General features: G+C 44.9%; 1 protein-coding gene across 2 annotated transcripts in view; it reads right to left on the bottom strand.

The window, feature by feature from the left end:
• Polr3a (RNA polymerase III subunit A) overlaps positions 1 to 16,836 on the bottom strand; it is a 60,101-nt gene that overhangs the window by 17,509 nt on the left and 25,756 nt on the right. For both annotated transcript variants that reach the window (XM_074079279.1, XM_020157363.2), the window contains exons 18-30: positions 16,578 to 16,696; positions 15,778 to 15,915; positions 13,717 to 13,887; positions 12,892 to 13,005; positions 7,627 to 7,713; positions 7,459 to 7,541; positions 6,759 to 6,929; positions 5,426 to 5,519; positions 5,146 to 5,238; positions 3,119 to 3,283; positions 2,539 to 2,703; positions 2,154 to 2,285; positions 860 to 992 (exon numbers count right to left, since the gene is read on the bottom strand). In XM_074079279.1, the coding sequence (XP_073935380.1) occupies positions 860 to 992; positions 2,154 to 2,285; positions 2,539 to 2,703; positions 3,119 to 3,283; positions 5,146 to 5,238; positions 5,426 to 5,519; positions 6,759 to 6,929; positions 7,459 to 7,541; positions 7,627 to 7,713; positions 12,892 to 13,005; positions 13,717 to 13,887; positions 15,778 to 15,915; positions 16,578 to 16,696 (1,665 nt within the window). The remainder of the gene's footprint in view (positions 1 to 859; positions 993 to 2,153; positions 2,286 to 2,538; positions 2,704 to 3,118; positions 3,284 to 5,145; positions 5,239 to 5,425; positions 5,520 to 6,758; positions 6,930 to 7,458; positions 7,542 to 7,626; positions 7,714 to 12,891; positions 13,006 to 13,716; positions 13,888 to 15,777; positions 15,916 to 16,577; positions 16,697 to 16,836) is intronic.

The following is a 16,836-nucleotide window of genomic DNA, read 5'->3' on the forward strand; positions in this document are numbered from 1 at the left end:
AGGTGTACCGAAATGAAGCCTCACTTGACTCTACCACCACCAATTTAGCAAATCCATACAAGAGTAGGAGGTGCAACCCAGCCTTTCAATCTCTACTTGGGCCTATCTGGCTGGGACCTGGTCACTGAGCATCCTGAGTCGCAGGCCCTCACCACTTCCCATCTTGGGCTTGTGGGGTCCAGAGCAAAGTTCAGTACTTGGTGCTGGCCTCAGGGGAAAGGGTGGTCAGGCAGACTGCTGACAGCTTCCCCTCATACTCTCTCTCCCAGGCCAGCAGGTCCCATCAGAAATATTACTTTGTAGTGTGAGGAAGACAAGGTGCAGTGCAGTGCAGGGAGAGACAGCAAGCAAGTTGTGTCCCAATGTCTTCTCATTGTGAAAGCACTGAGTACCTACACCTCCTGGGTGTTGAGATACTCAGCATATATGGTGCCTGGCCCAGGGGCTCAACAAACGTCAAAGGCCTCTTTCTCAGGAGGCAGAACAGCAAGATGACTCTGCTGCTGCCCAATGGCTGTGCCACTACCCCTTTCTGTCAATCTGTATTACACAGAGGGTGCGAATCAATGTGGCCAACTACAGCTTCAAGGGTTAAAAAATCCTCTTATGCCTAGGGTTCATTTTCTTAGACCCAAATTGTCCGCACTAACAGAGAAGTCTTCTCACAGGAGAGGGTGCCACAGTTGGGATCTGGAGGCATAAGATCCATCAATTCCAATTCTGTGAACTTTGACTTTATTCTTAAAACAATAAAGGCCCTGCCTGCTCAGTTTACTTATCCTCTCAAGATGCTCCAGCCACAGCCTAGGCTATGAACAATCAAGGTCTTTGATGTTGCTCCTAGAAATCTCAAACCTACCGCACACGGAGTCCTTCTGCCCAAAGTAGGCAGCATCAAAGAGATGATCAGCAGTCTTCTCAAAGGAGGCCAGCATCAGCACGCTCTCCTTCATCTTGGCCAGGCCAAACCTAGTGATGCCCAGAACTTCACCCTGTGTCAGGGAAGATAGAAGGGTCTCAAGCCACTCATAGAAGGGTCAAATCAAGGCATCATGCGTCCCCTCAAAAGAATCAACAAAATGAAGCCAAAGCTATTCAAGTCACAACCATAGGCCTGCACTTATCAGTCCTGCCTCATTTTCATGAGGTAGTCAGTTAGTAATAGCATGGAGCCTAACACTTGGCACCTAGAACTAGATAACAAAGAATTAAGAATCTAACTTACTATGGGTCAAAGATCTCAAACCTGAAAGAATTTTTTAAAAAGTATTTATGGAAAACATTTATACTAAAAAGTCACAAGAAACCAGGCACAGGGGAAAGCACCTGTAATTTTCAGCCACTTAAGAGGCTGAGGCAATAGCACAGGAAATGGCAAAACCCCATTTCAAAAGTCAGAATAGCTGGGCACCAGTGGCTCATGCCTGTAATAGTAGCTACTTGGAAGAATTGCAGTTTTGAGGCCAGTCTGGGCAAATAGTTTGTAAGTGCCCTCCTCTCCAAAATAAGCAGAGCAAAATGGATTGCAGGCATGGCTCAAGCAGTAGAGCACCTGCTTTGCAAGCATGAAGCCCTGAGTTCAAACCCCAGACTCACTCCCCCACCCTCCCAAAAAAAGTCAGAAAAGTGGTACATGCATAAAGATCAAGCAAAATGAAGACTTAATCTGACAGCCTGTCCTTCAGGGTAGCCACTGCCCCCACCTGGTTTCTTTTCTTTTGGGGGAAAAAGAGGAAAAAATAGCCAACTAACCTTAGCACCCCCACCCATTTCAGAGCATAGTTAACTTATTCTCTACCTAGAACTGGCTACAGGGGCATGGTGGTAGGTGGGTTTGATAGGGAAGAAGCACCCCAGCTCACCATGGGAATCTCGAGGCTTTTGGCAACAGCCACTTTGCTTCAGGATAAAAACTAAGAACAAGAACGAAGCCCATGTTCTCTTCTCACTCCATCAGCTGGGAGTGAGCTTAGCATGAGGTTATAATTCTCATGTTGGGATTTTACCAGAACACCTGCCCCCCTACCACTGTGCTTTGGTTTTTTGTTCAGGGCAGTCCTCACAGCAGCATATTCTACATGCTCCACAGCTCTACTCTCCTGAAAGTGGATTCTGAGCTGTTCAGACATCCTGGTACCTCCCCGCCCACAAACCTTGTAGGTCATCAGGTCAGAGAGCAGCATCACGTGCCTCCTGTCGATGCTCATGCCGTGGTTGACCATCGTGTACTGGATCTCGTTGATGATAGTTGTCCGGGCAGCCTCAATACCCAGAGTTTTTTCCACCTAGGGAGAGCCAGGGATGAGTGGAGGCAGGCCTCTTTGATGCTACTGTAATTTCTGCCTGTATTCTCCTCTGCTTGGCAAGTTCAAACCAAACCCTACTCCATTTCCCAAAAACACGTGGCTGAGCAATTTTAGTGGTAACACCTGAGCAAATTCAAGAGGTCAGGGAAGGATGCTGAAAATCAGAACTGAGGCCTTCAGGTGGCACAGGGCAGGCGGCCTAACCCTGAGAGCACCGTGGGTTGAGTGGTACCTCGTAAGTGTTATTGGAGGTGGTCCGGGTGCCTTTCACACCGTGGGTGGCCATCACTGCCCGCAGATTGTCACCTTCCACCAGAAGCTTGTACTTTTCCTTTCCACTCTGCTCGTCGATGTGGATGACAGCTCTGGACACCTCTGGGATGCCCTGCACTACCACCTATATTCAGAGACACAGAAGGATCTACAGCCTGCAGCACCTTGGTCACATCAACCCAAGAGCATCGGAAACCACAGCAGTTGCTGGAACTGGGTCTACCATGCCCTGGGTTGGTAACTTCGTTAATCCCCCATTCCCAGCAGTGGTCACTAGTAATATACTAAACCCAAGAGTGCCTGGGTACTGTCTTGAGTCAGGGAGAATAGCAGGGACTGTGTCCCATTCGACAGGTTTATGAGAGCAGAAAGGAATTTGACAGGCAGAGTTGGTGTGGCAGAGCTATGAAGACAAAAACGTGACTGATCTCTTAGGGATGTGACCTTGAAGAAATGGGGCACAAAGGTCTCAGTAGTGACCAAGTCCCCAGGCTCTACTCACTCCTGGTTGTCTCTCCATGAGCAACAAGTGGCCTCACCTTGGGGAGGTCCTCTTTCAGAAACTGAAGAACGTAGTACATGGAGCTCTTGCTGTTTTCTCTAGGGGTGACACACACCACAGCCTCCCCATGAACAGCCACGTCGCCAGGCTTTACACGGAGTTTGGATGTGCAGATGGAGTAACGCACTGTCTCAGCGTTCACCTGTAGGGCAGCAGTGGGCATTACCGACTGAAGTTTGTGGGCTTCTGTTCCAGTGTTTTTCACCCTTTATGTCACTATTGTCTAAAAAGTCTTTTAGCCATTTTTATCGCTCCTCCCATGAAAATTTTAGAAACACGGATGATACTGTGTATCAAATACCATGGGGAAACAACTTTGAACAATTAATACACACTTAAAAAAATCAAGGACAGGGAGGTTTAAAATAGATTCTGTCTAGGGGTGAGTGCCAGTGGTGGGGGAGGGGAAGAGTAAATGGAGAGGGTGAAAGAAGATGAATATGGTCGATGTACTTTGTATACTTGCATGAAAATAGAACAGTGAAATCTATTAAAATAGTTTTAAGAAGACAGGGAATGAGGATGAGGGAGAATGATGGAAGAGGTAAATCTAATCAAGGTACACTATAAGCACACATGGAAATGCCACAATGAAACTCCCTTTACAATGAATATATGCTAATAAAAAAATTAAAAAACAAGCTGAGCACCAGTGGCGCATGTCTGTAATACTAGCTCCTCAGGAGGCAGAGATCAGAAGGATCCCAGTTCAAAGCCAGACCGGGCAAACAGTTTGTGAAAAACTATCTCGAAAATACTCAACACAAAAAAATGGCTGGTGGAGTGGCTCTAGTAGTAGAGAGCCTGCCAAGTAAGCATGAAGCCCTGAGTTCAAACTCTGGTCCACCAAAGAAAAAAATAAATAAAAAACAGAGAAGCAATACAATAGCAACTCCTTCCCCCAAATGACTATCTATCTATATAGAGATCTCTCTATATATCTCTATATATATAGAGAGATCTCTATATAGAGATATATGTTCTATATATATATATATGTAATCATTTAAAAAAAAAACTAAAAAGATATAGTACATTCTGTTTACATTCTGTATGTATATCTGTGCACATTCTGATGTGCATCTGTGCTTTATTCATAAAAAGAGGAGATTCTTTTCACCCCCAAAACAAATATTTGCCCATTGAAAATTCATGTTGAATTCATGGTAACACACGCAGCAAGGAAGAAGCTCTGGGAAGCTGAAGGTCAGGATGATTTAAAGGCTTCTGTGGAACCTCCCCTCTATCTGACACCACTAGTTGCTTGTGTGTTATCCTCCTGGACGAAAGTCAGCTCTTTTCTTTTGGTGGTGCTGGAGATTACACCCAGGACTTTGTACATGTCAGGCAAGTGCTCTACCATTAAGCTATATACCTGGCTCATAACTCAGCTGTGGGTACCAGAGTCCAAGTAGGCAGCAGGAGATAGAATAGGGGTCCACAAATTGGAGGACTGGCTGCTAAATTTCAGACTCAACTGTCAAACAGACACCGCATGGATGTGGTACTTGAGTGTGGCTGAGAGAACATTTTTAAGGATAGTACAGGGTTAACTGAGAGAAGAGGAAGGTGCCAGAGTTACTTAGTCAGCCGTTTGTACCCACCTCAGCCAGCATAAGAAGCCAGGTTAATGTACCCATCTAAAAATATTTACTGAACCAGCCAGCTGCTGTGCTAGGTGCTGGGGGGAACCACAGGTGAGTAAGGCACAACTTTTGATACAGGAAAGGTGGACAAGGAGACACAGTGTCCTAATACCATGTCACAGTGAACTGGTATTGTGACTTGCAGGTTTAACTAGTGTCCTGTGTGTCTTCAGATGGCCATGTCTGTGTCAGGGCCAGCTTAGAAAGAGAAGATGGTACACCGGGATCATAAATAGCAGAGACCAACCGAAGCCTCTGCACTGCATCCACTGTCTGCTTAGCTCTTGCCCTAGTTTGTCAGCACCTGTCTTGGGAAAGACAGGATGACTTCTTCCACACATTTAATTATGTGACTCACTTCCAGTCTCAAAAGTCTGATCCGTTCCAGGGAGAGCTTGACAAGAATAAAGCAGTCATCAGGAAGAAACACTTCTTCGATATACTCTGAAATCTGTGGTGTTGAAAGAACAGAATGTTAATCAGCCTCTCTCCCTTTCCCCAGAGCATACACCTGCTTGCTCTGGGAAGAGCTAGAGGAGCACAGCCTCTGCTGACTGCTCCATCAGCTGTGGCTGCCTCTGGCACTTCCTCGCCATACTGCTGATCTTGTTTTCTTGTTATCAAGAGGGATTTCTTACCTCCCCAAGGAGGGTTTTCTCAATTCTGCCTTTCACGAGGCGGGCATAATCCGCGTCATCATCCTTGTCTAGCTGTGCTGTGATAATTGGAGTGCTGTGAGAAGGAGAAACAATTATGGCACAGGAAAGGGGCCTGTTTGTAGACCATTGCTTTGTTAAATCTGAGTACTATTTACAACCATAATGTAATGCAGTACCTGCAACTTACTGAGCACTTACTGTATGTCAGGCTTGCTATAAAAGTTTCACATATGCTCTCATTTAGACTATTTTTTGGGCTGTGGATGTAGCTCAGTGGTAGAGCACTTGCCTAGCATGCACAAGGCCCTGGGTTCAGTCCCCAGCACCACCAAAAATAAGTTAAAAAAAAAGAATCAGAATAGACTTGCTATTTTTTGAGCTCCCCAAGCCACTCACTCTTATCAGTGAATGAAAAGACTTTCAAAAAATCCTTTCTGCTCAAAGGGAGCCCTACCTCTTCCTCTTTGGTCTGGAAAGCAGTTGAGTAAACTGACCCCCAGTATATTTCAGTTTCCTCCAGCACTCTCCACACACATCTTCTGCTCCTCTGACCACTAGCTTTAGCTTCTACCCTCACTGCTCTGGATTGTGTCCCCTGAATAAACATTGCTGGGATTGAGCTGACAGCCTAGAGGAAGCAGACAGATTTCCAACTACCCTGGACACTCATGGTCACTGTTCTAGGACCAGGTGTAGTTATTTTTCATTTAATTCTATTTATGGTTATTTTGTTAAGACTTACAACATAGGTAAAATCATGACTTTGTTATTGAAGGCAATGTAACATTGGTCTGCTTTTTTTCTAGTCTCACATCATTCACAAATCCTAGTATGAAATCAAAGGGTGGGGAGTGTCACAGAGTTTGGCCATAGGCCAAGTGGCAGACATATAGATCAGGCCTATTTAGGCTGGGAACAATGACATGAAGGGATGAAATGCTCCAGTTTTTCCAGTCATTTTAAGTGTTTTCTCTTTCAAATGATTGTGGCCATAAAAAACAAAGAACAACAACAACAAAAACCATTGCTTTGGGCTGGAAGGAGTGGCTCAAGTGGTAGAGCACCTGCCTAGCAAGTGCAAAGCACCCAACTTCAATCCCAAATATGGGGGGGGGCACAAAAAATAAAAATAATTGTTTCCATTTTGATAGTATCTAGTTTTGACTTATTGAGTAGCTTCTACTAAAAAAAAACCACAAACAAACAAAAACAATGTATGCTCAATAAAGCAAGCATGCCCCACCAGGGTATGAGACGCTATCCCATTAAAACATGACAGATATGCATAGAACACGTGGCAGAAGCCAGGAACCTGATGGCCTTGGAAGCATTGATGATCTCTTTGATCCGAGGCACACCCAGTGTGATGTTCATGGAGGCCACACCTGCAAAATGGAAAGTCTTCAGGGTCATCTGGGTGCCTGGCTCACCAATGCTCTGTGCACAGAGCGCACCCACTGCAGAGCCTGGCTCCATCTGTGCCCTAGAAGGAAAAGGCATGGATGAGGACACAGTGTGACAAAGAAAAGCCCAGCCAAAGTGCTGGAGACAGGTTTCTGGCTTCTGCCTTAACAGAAAATATACAGATGCCATTGGGGTCAGGAAGGAATTGACAATGGGCCAGGTGCAGACAGGTGAAAATGACAGTCATAGAGGGATTGACAATGCGGTGGAAGTCTGTGTGGTGAGCATGTGATGAATGAGCATCCACTGCCTGGAGAAGCTCTAAGTGGTCCCCTTTCAAAATGGTACTGAAGGTGGACAGAGAAGCTGGCATCTGTCACGTATACTGAGTTTCTCTATGGGGAGAAGACATTTGGGGAATTTCTTTGCAATTACTTCAACATCCAGGAGCATCCATCCTAGTGGTGCACTGGAGTCCCTAAATAAGAAGTGACAAATCTCCATAAGCCCTGGCAGTGAGTAAGCAGTACTGATGCAGGATTATGTACCCTCAGGAAGGGAATAGGGCGACCTATGTGGATGCCCAACAGTCAAACTAGCATCCCTACCTCATGTACTTGTCCCTACAGGTCTCCAGAAACTTCTCTATTTGGGTGGGGGTGATCCGGTCCAACTGGTATAGCACACGGGGCTGGAAGGACACAAGCCAAGTGCACAATTAGGGCCAGCAGCTCTTGCAAAACCCTGTGTCCTAAGACATCCAAAAAGACTGTTACCTCTGTTGTGCCGTTATCGTTGATGCCATATTTATCTCTGGTTTTCTTGATCCTCTCAGAAACCCCCTTAATGAACTTTTTTATTTCCTGAAAGATTACAGAGCAAACATTGGTTGCTTATTTCTCAATAATTTGGGTGATATGTCCTTTCATAAACTTTGGTAGAATATGATGAATCTGTACTATGTAGTACAGAGGACACCATATGGATAGTGGCTCTATTACAAAGTGGTCCTCTAGGAGCACACCAGGCCATCCACACCCCAGTCACAGGCTTCACTGGGTAAGGTATTTCTCAGGTCTCTTTACTCCAACAGCTCTCATGGCATTGCTATCAGTGGCACTTACCTTACCTACACTGAGTGGGAGAGCTCACTTTTATTCTCCAGCACCCCACGTGGCCTACAATCAAACCCAGAAGAGGAATAACTATAATGTTTATACTACATTGATTGATTTCTTCTGAAGCTATGATGATCACTACAAATTCCGCCAGCTAAAGCATAGCTTTGTAGATACTACATGCATTTCAAATGTGCATCAAACTTCCCTTCTTTTCAAAGAACACTGGTCAATCCCAGCTCCTTTCTCCGTCTCTGACCCTCACCTCTGCATCACAAACCCCCACACAACATGCCCAGCCCCATGCTCCCTTCCCACACACTATTAGAACTCTGTTAGGATTCCTGGAAACTACTCTCAAAGCCAGATACGAAATAGTGCATGTGCTATTCCCACTGTTTTGCACAGCTGCATTCTAGTCGTTGAGAGAATGACAAAATGGAGCAAGGAAGAAGCTGAAAAGTACCTTATTGGAGGGTTGGGAGACACAGGGGTGAAGACTGTAGACCTGACTCTTTGTTTTCTGGCAACCACTCAAAGGGGAATCCAATCTTTTTTTTTTTTTTTTACAATCTACAGCGTGCTTGGGAGAGAGCCTACCTAGCCCAAGGTCTCTCCTGGAAGCAGTGTGGCCAGCACTTCTCTGGGGAACACTTTACAGAGGAGCAGTTAGCACCCTGCTCTTGGTAGGCCAAACACCAAGCATGTAGGGACTAGCCCTTACATCACTTCTCAGGGTAAGCTGGCGGCATATATCAGCAGCAGCAACCTACTAATGGCCTTCAGAGGCCATTGTACTACAGCCCTGGGAGCTGGCAGTCAGCTACCCTGCCAATGTATCCAGGGTTGTTTTTGAAAATGGATGAAGAGTGGTTAGATGGCACTTCTCTTCAGCAGCCTCTGGAATGTAAGTTCCTTCAATGATTCTGAACAAATTGTGGCGACAGTAAATGGCACTCTGCTCTGTGTGGTTGGCCAAGGACGAAAGACAGACATACCCAGATGGAAGAGTGGGTAGACTGCAGCCTCATGGGGTCTCGTATTTCTATTTTAGGGTTGGGTGAAGAGCCCCAGGGGAGAAGACCAGCATGCCCTGCCCCAAATCTATTTATCACACAGCTGAAACAAACATTTTCTAGTAGACTCAACCAGAAGCCCACTTTTGCAAAACTAAAATCCTGTAAGGTGCCTATTGAGAGCTTACAACTTCCTTGCTCTGGAGAAACAGAGTCTCAAAGGAACTCCTGGCTGGGCTCAAGTGATCTTCCCAACTCAGCCTCTGGAGTGGCTGGACAACAGGTATACCACATGCCCGGCTATATTCTTATGTTTAAATAGCCGCAGCATCTGTATCCACATAGCTCATACAACATTCCCAGTCAGCTACTGTCTGGTTTGTGAGACCCCCTTGTGAGGTAGTGCGACATCACCCCCATTACCCTAGATCAGAGGGCACCAAAGGGCAGAAAGAGGTCAGATACTTTTTCTAGTATCTGTTATTTCTTAAGTCAGTTATCTGGGCAAGGGTTTCTGTGATGTTGTCTTTGCCTGTTGAGAAATTCAGTTGGCTAAGTGTGGTGGCACATGCTTGTAATCCTAGCACTCAGGAGGCTGAGGCAGGACGACTGTGAGTTCCATGCCAGCCTGGGCTACACAGTGAGACATTGTCTTGAAAAAAAGAAAGAAAAGAGAAAAATGAAAGACAAATGCAGTCTGTCTCCCAAAAGCCCAGGTTGTAAGAGCTACCTAGAGGTCCAACACACCCTGGTTGCTCCTTTTCCATGGTCACAGCTTTCTCATAACTGCTTGTGCAGTCAATTCTTTCTTTCCACTGGGAAAGTGTAGAGACACAGGGAGGACCTGGGTCTCAGCTATTCTTCCACACAGAAAGGACTTATATTTTAGAAAGGACTTTATTAATTTGCAAGAACTTGGAAATTCTCAAGAGGGTGCTTTTAAAGAGACGCTCTCCAGATTCAGTAATCAGGAGTCTTGGGCCACATTTTCAGAGAGTGTCAGAAACTGCAAAGGAGAGGTAGAAAATAGCTGGTGAGGGCAGAGGAACAGTCCCTCCTGGCTCAGCTCTGCCCAACAGTGGAAATATTCAAAGCACTAAGTGCTGCACTGAGGCTTCTCTACAGTGGAAAGAACCCGTTCCACATTAGTGACTCTCACAACCTGCCACTTGCCAGGCTGGGGCCGAGCACTGCTGGCCCAGATGTTGCTCTTATCACCAGGGGTTCAAGGATATCTCATTTGTTGGCAAAGAAGAACAGAAGCAAAGCCAAAGGCCAAGTGGACCCAGGGGTTTTCATCTGTGAGGAGCTTTGTACATAGAAGGAGCAAAATGACACACACCTAACCATCACTCAACAGATACCAGGAATGACACCTTTCATGTGGACATGACTCCAAAGGCTTTGAAGAAAAGAATGTCTTTTCTTACACAAAGGGTAGGGCAGATAATCTAATGTGAGGTTTCAAAAAAATGAAAAAAAAAAAAAAAACTCATTTGAATGAAAACTGGAATAAATGACTAAGAATTCAGCTGAATCAACCCATGCATACTAGAAGAAACACACAGCAAGGCAAATGGCAGGCAATTCATCACATGGTCAATCAGTCGCTGTATTAACAATCCCTCTACAGTGAGCCGGGAGCATGGGTGTTGGCCGCTGGCAGGGGCCAGGGCACAATACCATGCAGGAGCTGCCTCTTATTGCTTTAGCTCTGGTATGGGCTGGAATGGAGAACAGCTCTTGGCTCAGACATATCTGTTCTGACTAATGGATTTTAGATCCTCTCAACAAATCTGAGTTCATGAGCTATGAGGGCATCCCTTGATCTGTAATATGTGTGATATATGGTGCTAGCTAAGCCAGCACTCACTGAATAGACATGTACTGCTGCCCAGGAAGTTGCCCGTGAAGCTGGTCAAAGGCAAGAGAGGAACCAGTGCAAAGAGAAGCCCGTGTTTGCCAGAACTAGGGCAGAAATGTGCATACTCTGATGCTGGAGTTGACTCCTATATGCTTGGCATTCACACCACGCTTGCACATTACCTCGTTCTATTTCTCATAACCTGTCTCAGTGAAGGTCTTTGAGGATACACAGAAAAATAAGTAAAATAAGCATGCAGAAAGCCCAATAGAGTCGAATTTACTTAAAAAAAAAAAAAAAAAGGGAAAAAGAAAACTTCTGGGGAAAAAAACAAAGCAAAGGCACACATCTTAGCCATACCCTGAACATTAAAATGGAAACCTGAAGAGGCCTCTTTCTATCTTGCACACCTCCACACAGGGATGGAAGGTGCACAGAGCTTCCCTAACAAAAGCATTCTTATTTGAGTTCACTTGCTATTTGCTTCCGATATGGAAATAGGTGTACTTTTAGCCAGGCATGGTTACTCAAGCCTGCAATCCTACCTACTTGGGAGGCAGAGGTTGGGAAGGTTATGGTTTGAGACAAGCAGTAAGTTTGATAGATCCCATCTCCAAAAACAGCTGAGAGTGGTGGTACATATCTGTCATCCCAGCTATGTGGGGAAGCACACACAGGATCTTAGTCCAGGCTGGGCTGAGCACAAAGTAAGATCCTGTCTCAAAAATAACCAAGGCAGGACTAGCAGAGTGGCTCAAGTGGTAGAGCACCTGCTTAACAAGTGTGAGGTCCTGAGTTCAAACTCTATTACTGCCAAAAAAATAAAATAAAATAAAATAAATAAAAACAACCAAGGCAAAGAGAGCTTAAAAGGGACTGATGGAGTGTGAGACTGAGTTCAACCCCCCTAGTACTGCAAACAAACAAAAAAAAGAGGTATACTCTTTCTTTGTCTGCTGACCTTGTGCTGCATTTGAATTAAAAGCAGTGCATAAAGGGTAACTATTTTTTTGGTGGGGTTTAGACTCAGGGTTCACACTTGCTACAACAAGTACTGTACCACTTGAGCACTTGAGCCACTCCACCAGTTCTTTTCTGTATTAGGCATTTTCCTTCTTTTCTTTTTGTGGTACTGGGGCTTAAACTCAGGGCCTACACCTTGAGTCACTCCACTAGCCCTTTTATTGTGAAGGGTTTTTTCAAGATAGGGTCTTGTGAACTATTTGTCTGGGGCTGGCTTGGAACCCAGATCCTCCTGATCTCTGCCTCCTGAGTAGTTAGGATTATAGGCAGGAGCCATGGGAACCCAGCTTGTATCAGGTATTTTCTAGATAGGGTCTCATGAACTATTTGCCCAGGCTGCCTTCCAACTTTGATCCTCCTGGATCTCAGCCTACTGAGTAGCTAGGATTACAGGTGTGAACTGTGGGCGCCCAGCATCCCTTTGTTTTTGATCCTAACCATGATGTAAACATGAAAGAGTTGCTTGAGCTCCCCATCTCCAAAAAAATAATAACCAGAGTAGAATGGACTGGAGTTTTGGCTTAAGTAGTAAGCCTGCTCTGCTAGCGTGAGATGGGGATCTTGTAGCTAGAATTATAGGCGTGAGGCCACTGGCATCAGGCTTATTTTTGAGTTTCTTAATAAAGGAACATTGGATGTTAAAACCAAACAAAACCCTAGGCTGATAAAATCCACCTGCCACAGAGTGTGGTGATACACACCTGTAATCCCAGCTACTAAGGAGGCGGAGGCAGGAGGGATCCAGAGTTTGAGGCCAGCTAGTATATGGCTAGACTCATCTCAAAACAACCAAACTAAAACAAAAAACAAAAAACAAAAAAACAAAACAACAACAAAAACACAGAACCAGAAAGAATTGTGGGTATGTATAGCTCAGCATTTACCCTGGGTTTAATCCCTAGTACTGCAAATAAATAAATAACTTAATAAATAAAAGCAACCTGCTGGCACTTGGCAGGCAGAGTTCTCAGTGCTAGCCAAGTGGGGTTCGGGTTTGAGGGCACTCCTGGCAGAGCATACCTGCAGGAAGCTGTCCTGGCAGCAGAGGAACTCGTTCTTCTTCATGATGGATTCGGTGGTCAGGGTGAGTTCGTTTTTACTGAGAGCAGGCTCATTCTGACATGGGAATACTGCCTGAGGATCAAAAGGAAACAGCACTATGAGAGAGGGCTGAGAGAAGAGGGGGGCAATATTAGGTGAAGAAACTGGTGAGAGGTAAAACAACCTCATCTAGAATGACCTTTAAGCAACCTGGATTCTTCTGTTTACACCGCCTTTCACATGAAGGTGAAACCAGTAAACTTAGGCAAAGAGCTCTCTGCTATTTGGTGGGTGTTGTTCTATTACTTTCTTCACCCCAGCCCAGATGTGCATCCCAGCCCAGAAGTCCATGGGACTTCCCCAAAGTTTCAGTGGCTACATATCATCCTAATGTGTGGGCAGACAATGGTGTATTTGACCCGCCCTCTACTACTGGCTTGCCTCTACTGTAATCAATCTAGAAAAATCATTCTTGGCACATTTAGGCCACTTCACTGGGGCAAATTTCTGTAGGTGGAACATTTGGGCCCAAAGACACAGATAATTGTCAAACTATCCTCCAAAAAGGCTGTCTCAAATTATGTTCCCAGCTAAGGTATAGGAAATGAGCCTACATTTCAACAGCTATGACTTGCCTCTTCCAGTGGCATTTGATTGCTACCAACAGTAGATTTTCAAAGGGAAAAAAAGCTTTTCTTTTAAAAAATATTAGAAAGTTAACACAGAGAAAGAGATACTAAGCTAGTGCTCAGGTAAGATGACTAAAATGTGAATTGTAGCCCCCAACACGGTGCTAAATCTTACTTTGATATTGTCCAGAACCCTTTTAAATTCCAAAGGTTCATCTTTCCCCTCCATGGCTGCAGGATCTAAGCCATCTCCCCCGTAGATGAACTGGATGATATCACCAGTGGAGCTTCGGACTGTCAGGTCATATTGGGAACAGAGATCTTCCAGAGATTTGACCAGCCTTCTCTAAAGGAGAAAGGTGGAGAAAGCTCAGCTGCTTTGAGATCTGGTCATGTGTGCAGAGGATGGCATTCGCAACTCAAAGTTCCGAGGTTACTTTATTTTTTATTTTTTTATTCCCCCGTGCTGGGGATCCATCCAGGGCGCTGCACTTCCTAGGCAAGTACTCTGTCACCAAACCACATTCCTAGCCCAAGGTTATAAGCACTTTAATGACATTAAAATACTATATTAGAAATTCTTTAAGGGTTTTCTTGCCTGAGAATAACAAGACCAAGAGTGCTTCACTAACCTATATAGTGAGCATCAGCTCATACTCCAACCTCCAGCACTTCAGTGCATGTTAGAATACTTGCAGTTTAAACTGCACCACCCCCAAGAACTCTGCAAACGCTGTTTTCTTAAGCCATTTTGTCTTCCTCCTACTATTCCCTGAGGTATAAATTAAAGCAATGGGTTTGCATTTCTAAACACAACATAAGCCAGGACCCTTGCGGACTTTAATATAAATTAAAGAGAATCAGGTGCAGGCCCTCTTCTGGGAGAGAAAGGAAAAGAAGAAAGAACAGGGGCAGCATTGTGTCTGAATGAGCCAGCAGCAAGCAATTCTCAAACATGCTCATGAGGGACTTCTACTACTACCATGAGCAGTGTGACGGTGGCTTCGTGAACTAGAGAGAGAAATCTTCCTCTAAGCAACTTAAAAAATCCTCATGCCAGAACTAATTTCTTCTAAGTTAACACACTGTTCTGGGAAAGTCATACTGTATACTTTGCCAAAGTCAAAACACATCATGGCAAAAGTGGTAAAAGCATTTCATAGTCTGTTAGGGTTTCTGATAAAAGCAGCAGGTTCCAAACTAAAGGGCAGTTTCACATCAGAAGATGATTAGAAACAGCAGATAATGACAGGCAAGGTCATTATCAGAAGAGGCCAGGGAGGCGGTGTCTACTGATTCCATCTTCACCCCCATCACCCTTGTTTGTTTGGTGCATTCACATGTCTGGTTTATCAATCCTGGTTTCACAGATGGTAAAACCAGGGCCATACTTCTACAAGGGGACAGAGAGGACACAAAGCTGAAGCAAGTTCATGGCCCAGCAACACAGAGTGTCAACTTGAGTTGTACGTGGTTAAAAGCATTAAAATTTTTCAGGGACTGGAGCTCAACAGCAAAGCACTTGCCCAGCATGTGCGAGGTTCTGGTTCAATCCCCAGTGCCACAAAAACACCCCGCTCCACACACACATATAAATTTTTTCTTAACAAATACAGGAATTTATGGAGTAGAGTGGAAAGAGCTCTTTTGCTGTGGTCTTGTGGAAGAACACAGGATGGATTTTTACTCCTTGACCATTAGGGGCACATGTGTGGCAAGGTATGAGAAGCACAGCATAGACAGGTTTCTAGCTTAGCCCTGTACCCCAGGGCCTGTTATCTCAGATAAGCTTCCCCTAAGTGTCCAAGTCCACCAGGGGCCCTGCAATAGGCCACTGGAGCCACTTAGCACGACATTAATAGTGAATGACACAACAGTTGCAAGGTGGGAGGCAGAATCCTCTCTCCAAGTGGGAGGTGTGCATCAGCCCATTTTCACATGTCGGGTAGCAGAGGCTCAGGAAGGCTAATGATGTGACCTGGAACACACTTCCAGCACCACATTTCCCTCCTGTGGCGCTCCGGTCTGTGTGGCTTGTCCTGGTCTCATCATTTCAGGTACACAAGATGATTTGTGGCCTAACACTGTTTTTGTTCTTTATTTCCAGGGTATGTACATTTTTCTATTAAATAACAAGACTGGGTAAATTATAGCTCACACTCAAAACTCAACCAGCAGTCAAAACGCACAGAGCCCTGCATGCTCTCTGCTAATGGCCTGCATTTCTTAAAGTTACCTGCATGTATCCTGTTTCAGCAGTCTTTACGGCTGTGTCGACTAGACCTTCCCGGCCAGCCATTGTGTGGAAGAAAAACTCAGTTGGTGTTAAGCCAGAATAAAAGCTATTAGCCACAAAGCCTTTGGCAGCTGGGAGCTAAAGAGAGGGAGAAAAGGAAAAAAAAAAAAAAGTTCAAGGTCCACAATTCTAAATCTATCCAAATCAGAAAATGCCCCACCTTTAGACTATAAATACCCAGCCAATATACTTATATGTAACAGCAGGCATTATATGTCCCCGCCAACAGGAGAAATAACTGGTACAGACCATCCTTGTAGAAACAAGGAGATTAAGATTCCATCGGGGGTTAGCGCTGGTGCCAATGAGAAGCACCTGGCTCAGGAGGACCATCTAAGCTCAGCTACTGTCCTGAAAGCAGGCAGGACCTCAGAGGGCACCCTGTCCACTCCCTGGGAAATGACTCCTTTAAGATATCTTTACTGTGGGTCAGACCTACCTAGCTCTGAGAGATAACCATGAGAAGCTAATGTGTAAGGGTTTCATTCTGGGGACACTAAAAATGCTCTACAAGTAGACTGTGAGGATGGTTGTGTAACTCTGTGAATATACACTATACTTCAAATGGGTGACTATTCTGACATATGAAGTGTATCTCAATCCTAACAGTAAAAAATTACAGACCTATGTAAAACACTGTATGAAAAGGCCAATGGATTTTGATGTGGATAAGTCTGTTCCTCAGAGGACAATCTAGATAAACAGACCTTCAAAATTCTATCTGATCCACTAGTGCTTACCTTTGAGTGTTTTTCAAAGTGAGGCAAGGACCTGTTTTCAAAGCCATCTGGCACTCGAGAGCCGCTGATGGCTTGCTGTCCCACGCAGGCAATCATCTGTGATATGTTAATGAAGGAACCTGGGGAAATAGGTCATGAATATAATATAATGTACCAAAATAAAACTAACTGAACTGCAAGCAACAGGAATATGACATAGCACAACCCCTATCCTCAATAGGTTCATAGTCCAAGGTTACTGAGGGTCAGAACTACTATA

The sequence above is a fragment of the Castor canadensis genome, chromosome 7 (assembly GCF_047511655.1).
Source record: "Castor canadensis chromosome 7, mCasCan1.hap1v2, whole genome shotgun sequence".
NCBI classification, from domain to species: domain Eukaryota; kingdom Metazoa; phylum Chordata; class Mammalia; order Rodentia; family Castoridae; genus Castor; species Castor canadensis.